Here is a 5,578-nt window from a genome sequence, read left to right as displayed (position 1 = left end):
TAAGCACACACAGATACATAGTGTACACAGACAAACACATATACTACAAACAGGCACATACAGACACACATATACCATACACAGACACATTATACACAGACATACACATACTATACACAGACACAGACACACCGACACACATATACTATACATAGACATTCACATGTGCTTTGTGCGCTCGCTTTCTCTCTCTTTCTCTCTCTCTCTCTCTCTTTCTCTCTCTCTCTCTCTCTCTCCTTCCCACCCCTCCATCTTTGACCAGCTTACCCCTACTGGACCATATACTTTATTAAAAATATATAGTTACAAACTCCATTGTCAATCTGGGCTGGGCCCGGGGCCCAGAGGTACTGCAGGGAGGGAGGGACAGGCCCCATTCCGCCCCATGGGGTCCTGCCTCTGCACTCACCCTAAAACCGTCCAGGGGCCCAGATGGCTGGCTTTGAGGGCTTCAAGGGGCCAGCCAGTTGGGCAGGGGAAGGAGCTGGGCTTGGCGGGGGAGGGGTGCACAGAGGGGGACTGTATCTCCTTGTCCTGCAGGTAAAAATGGCAGAAGGTGAATCTGGTGTCTCCATCTCTCTCCATTTATAGATATTTACAAAAGAAAGTCAAGAGCAACAGGCCACAGACATGCAAAAGAAACGCACCCCCTCCCCCCTCCCCAAACTAACCCCCTGCCCGCCCCAGAACCCCGAGATGCCCACCCCCAGCAGTCTGGCCACCTTCCCCAAGGTTCTGAGAGCAAAGGGGCACATCCTGAAAGAGTCGGTGGGGAAAGGGTGGTGGGTCTAGGGGCCCAGAGTCGCCGAGGGTAGGCGCCGGGGAACCCGGGCTGACCGGGCCGAGAGTATCCTGGGCCCTTCCCAGGGCTGGGCTCTGGAGCCAGCAGGAAGGGGTCCCCCAGTCTGCGGAGCCCCCACCTTCCTCCAGAAGGTCCACGGAGCCAGGGTCAGCTTTGTCCTGAGTGTGGGAGAGGGTGCTCTGGCACCCACCCCTGGCAAAGGCTCTTGCGGGCAGCAGCGAGGGCCCGGCCTGGAGGTCAGATGGCAGACTCCCTGCGGTAGGAGATGTTGTCCAGTGGGAGCGTGGCTTGCATGCGCTCCAGATCCAGGTGGCTGCCAAACTCGAGCATTCGAATGATGCCCGCCTCCTCCTTGGAGCCCGCCTCCAGGCCCAGGCCTGCGGCCACGGCAGCAGCGGCCGCCGCCTCCTCTTCCATCTCCTCTTCCTCCTGGCTCATGAGGGCCAGCTCGTTCTCGTAGCAGAAGGCACTGGGCGGGGGTGGCGGGGCGGGCAGCACGGTGATCTTGCTCTCCTGCAGCTCCCGGGCAGAGCAGCAGGGCGTGCCAGCCACCTCGTAGGTCTTGTGGAAGCGAGAGTAGTCCACCTTGTAGTGGCTCTTTTCCTCGAAGACCACGGGCTCGAAGCGGTGGCCCCATAGGATCTCGCTGGCCAGGTAGGAGCTGCGGGCCTGAGTGGTCATGGCTGTGGCCTCCACCATGCCCTCGAGGATGACCACAATCTCAAAGTCCTCTGACTCCAGCTCCTCCTTGCCCATGCCGTAAAGCGGACTGTCCTCGTCGATCTCGTGGACAATGATGATGGGCGACACCAGGAAGATGCGGTCCAGGCCGATGTCGTAGCCCACGTTGAGGTCCCGCTGGTCCAGGGGCAGGTACTCGCCCTCCTGGGTCATGTAGGGCTTGATGAGCTGGGCCCGCACATGAGCCTCCACGATGTGGCTCTTGCGCAAGTTGCCCACGCGCCACATCAGGCAGAGCTTGCCGTCGCGCACCGAGATGACCGCGTGGTGGCTGAACAGCAGTGTCTGCGCCCGCTTCTTGGGCCGAGCCATCTTGGCCATGATGGTGCCAATCATGAAGGAGTCGATGACGCAGCCCACGATGGACTGGACCACCACGGCGATGACCGCCAGCGGGCACTCCTCCGTCACACACCGGAACCCATAGCCAATGGTTGTCTGCGTCTCCACTGAGAACAGGAAGGCGCCCAGAAAGCCGTTCACGTGCATGATGCAGGGCTTGGGGGTCACAGGGGCTGCTCCGCCACCGCCCGCCGGGGCCCCCACCGTGGGCACCACTGGGCCGACCTCCAGGTCACCGTGGAAGAAGGCGATACACCAGAAGAGGAGGCCGAAAAACAGCCAGGAGACAAGGAAGGCCGCGGAGAAGATCATGAGCATGTAGCGCCAGCGTGTGTCCACGCAGGTGGTGAAGATGTCCGCCATGTAGCGCTGTGACTTGTTGCTCAAGTTGGCGAAGTACACGTTGCACTGGCCGTTCTTCTTGACGAAGCGGTTGCGGCGTTTCCGCCGGGGCACGTGGGCCTGCCCGTTGCGGCTGTGCCCGTGCATGTCCTGAAGCCGGCGTGGTCACCTGGGAAGAGGCAGGGCCTGAGGAGGAGAAGCCAGACAGGTGAGACCCTGGGGAGTAAGGCACTGCTGTGGGGGCACCCAGGCTTAGCTTGAAGATGCCCGGAAGGGGGAGAGCCTGGCTAGACCCCAAAACCTCGTCGGCCCTGGCAAGTGGCACATGACAGGGAGGTGGTTCCCATGACAGGCCCTGAACCATTGCCCCTGAGGCTGGCCCAGCTCTGGGAGTGGGTCCACTGATCAGGAAGCTAAGGCCATCAGGATCCAGGGTCACCAACTGGGAAGCTAAGGCCATCAGGATCCAGGTCCAGTCCCTGACCCTCACCGCTGCCCCTCAAACCTTCTTTGCTCACTGTTCTGGAAGCTTCCTGATGTCTATCTTGGCTTCCCCTCCTCCCCTTGTCCTGCTTGCCCTGCGCATAATGGGTTGTAGATGCTCCGGCTCTGCTCACCTCCCTGGATTCAGTCTCAGGGCTTTTGGGTCTCTTGGAGGCTGGACATCCCCCCGTGCTGTCCAAACCAGTAGCCACTGGCCACCTGTGGCTCTTTACAGTGAACTAAAATCAAATACAATTCTTACTTTAGTTCTTCACTTGCACGAGCCACATTTCAAGTGCTCAGCAGCAGAAAGTTCTACTGGACAGCGCTGGGACCCGCAGCCCCACTTTGGTCCGAGCTTTGCTCCTCAACTCTTCCCTCCCAGTGATGCTTTGCATCCCTGAACCCCAGATTTCTATCCTGTCCTCCAACTCGTTGGGAGCAGCGGTGGTTGGAGCATCCAATGTGATGGTCAAGATGGAGGAAGGGAAAGTTCCGAGTTTTGACTCCTGCGTGGGCATTGCTATTCTCATGTCACAGGTGACTCAGAGAGAGACAGAGAGAGACCTGCCTAAGGCTACACAGCCGGCAGTGGGCCCAAACTCTGAGTTGATGGTGTGGAGACGGCGTGAGAGGCTGCACACCTGCCACCTAGCTCCAACACCTCTCTGAGCCTCAGTGTCCTCATCGTGAAATGGGGCTCCCTACCTCACAGAACCTAAGGAGACAGTAGGTGCTCAGTTAAAGCTGGTCTCCCTCCTGCCTTCCTTCCAGTTTCCCATTTCCCAGGAGCTGGTAAGAGGCAGGATTTGCCTGTCAGTGTCCCCAGCTGTTCCAGCAGAGGAGGCCCCTCACCACGCTGGGTGGTAGGACACGCCAGCTGGGCCCATGGAGGGCAGACCCTCTCTCTATCCCTCTCTGCCTTTGGGTCCCCAGGAGAGAGATGGTGCCGCCCTGTGCCCCAGCAGCTGGCAGGGCCAGGACCCTGACTGGGTTCCCAATAACGTTTTGGCCCAGAATTATATAAGGCTGGAAGTTTCTATTTTCTGTTCTATTCTTCTTCCTGATCTAATTGTGCATCTGTGGCAATGTTTATACACTTCCCCGGTTCAGGACAACTCGGTTGCCGCAGCAACCGGTGCGCGCCAACGCTATAATTTAGAGATCAACAGCTTCAGAGCTGCCTCTTCCCAAGAGAAACTCCCTCTCCCAGCCCAGGGAGAGTGAGCCCTGCCTCTACCTCCTCCCCCGCGGTCACCCCGTCCTGACTCTGGGTTCTTCTTACTATCCCCCTGCTAAGGAGCTCTCTCGCTCCCACAGTCCCGAATTGAAGTCCCAGCTCCACTGTATGGCTTGGGCGAGTTATTGACTGCCCTGAACCTCAGCTTCCTCAACTCGAACATGGGACTGTGAGACTGTCATTCTGAAGACCCAACAGGCCATGCAGGCGTGGCCTCTAATGCAGTGCTGGCCCTTTAGAGTTGGGAGTTCCAGACTCTCTCTGCCACCTCCCCAGAAGTCCCAGCAGCCAGGACTCCAGAGGGTTGTCCTGGGGGGGGGGGTCAGGGGTCAAGTGTGTCTTCTGGCCTATAAATAGAGTTGCAGGAAGGTCTTTCTTTGCTAAACATGTCCCGCTGCTCAGTCCCACCACTTCAGATGTCTCCATGAGCACCACAGACTGTCTGTAAGGTCACCGAGTTCAAGACCTTCGTTTTACATCTGAGGCCAAGGAAGTCCAGAGATGGGAGCATTGGCTAGGGGTCCCTGAGTGGGACTGGGTGGGCCAGCCCTGAACAAGGGCTTCTTGCTCCCATCCCAGAGCTCCTTGTCCACTTCCTCCCTGGGAAGGGAGGACACCATCCCCTACAGGCCGTGCACCACTGTCCACAGCTGTCCAGGAGAGAGCAGAGGGGATAGGGCATGGTGGCCCGGGCCTTTGATGGAAGAGATCACTGAGCTCCAGAGAGGCTGAGGGCCTTGCCCAAGGCCAAACATAAATCCAGGGTTCTGAGGGGCCCCTGGTTATCTGCCCAGTGAGACTGGCTCCTGACCAGGTAGGTTCACCTGGTGCTGCAGGTGAGGGGCTTCAGGGGGCCCTCACCTTCGAGGAGGGATCCCAAAGTGAGGGGCCAATTCCTCATGGCTATAGATATTAGGCTTCCCCTTGCTAGCTCTGCCCACTGCCCCTCATTAGTGAGTGAGGTGATGGGAGCGCCCCAGCCGAGCCCCAAGGGCCAGGGTCTGCACTGAGGTTCCCCACCCCCAGCTTCACTCCTCCCCCAGTGCAACCCCAAGGGGCATATTTATCCCCTACCCCAGGCCACAGCAGGTCTCCTGAGCCCCTGTGAGGGCTCCCAGTGCTCCTGGCACATCCCCCATGGAGGAGCCCATGTGGCCCCCGTCCCGCTGAAGCCTCTCAGTCTGCAATGAGCTGCTCAAATAAGCAATGAGTGACACACTTGCACCACACTTCCACCCCTTGGGAAGCAATGGAAGGCTGACCCAGGCAATGCCCTCCCAGGAGTGACGGGTATGAGTGTGGCATTACGTTTTCATGCAAAAACCCCCAAGAGATGGCTAGGTTTTCTTTTCCTTGTTTGTCACATGGGGCTTCCTAGAGAAGGCACACGGGCCCAAGGGAAAGTGTCAAAGAGAAAGGACACAAATGGCAGGATAGGGACAAGACTCCTGGACAATTCCTTATTGTCCATCTCTGAATAGAGACATTTTAGTTATGTGGTTATTTTTATTTGTATTTATTATTATTATTATTTTTTGAGTTGGAGTCTCACTCTGTCGCCCAGACTGGAGTGCAGTGGCCACTCCTGGCCACTGCAGCCTCAACCCGCTGGGCTCCAGCGATCCTTC

At 58.0% G+C, this 5,578-nt stretch overlaps 1 protein-coding gene across 1 annotated transcript in view; it reads right to left on the bottom strand.

Annotated features, from left to right (window-relative positions):
* Nucleotides 1-270: 270 nt before the first annotated feature.
* Nucleotides 271-5,578, bottom strand: part of KCNJ4 (potassium voltage-gated channel subfamily J member 4) — a 15,371-nt gene continuing 10,063 nt past the window's right edge. The window contains exon 2 of the mRNA XM_008073133.2: nucleotides 271-2,413. Coding sequence (XP_008071324.1) covers nucleotides 1,040-2,374 — 1,335 coding nt within the window. The 5' untranslated portion in view covers nucleotides 2,375-2,413 and the 3' untranslated portion in view covers nucleotides 271-1,039. The remainder of the gene's footprint in view (nucleotides 2,414-5,578) is intronic.

Source organism: Carlito syrichta, unplaced genomic scaffold, assembly GCF_000164805.1.
Source record: "Carlito syrichta isolate Samal-C Ts95f unplaced genomic scaffold, Tarsius_syrichta-2.0.1 Scaffold115657, whole genome shotgun sequence".
Lineage (NCBI taxonomy): Eukaryota > Metazoa > Chordata > Mammalia > Primates > Tarsiidae > Carlito > Carlito syrichta.
Note: the sequence above shows the minus strand (reverse complement) of the source record. Positions and strands in the feature narration are given on the sequence as shown.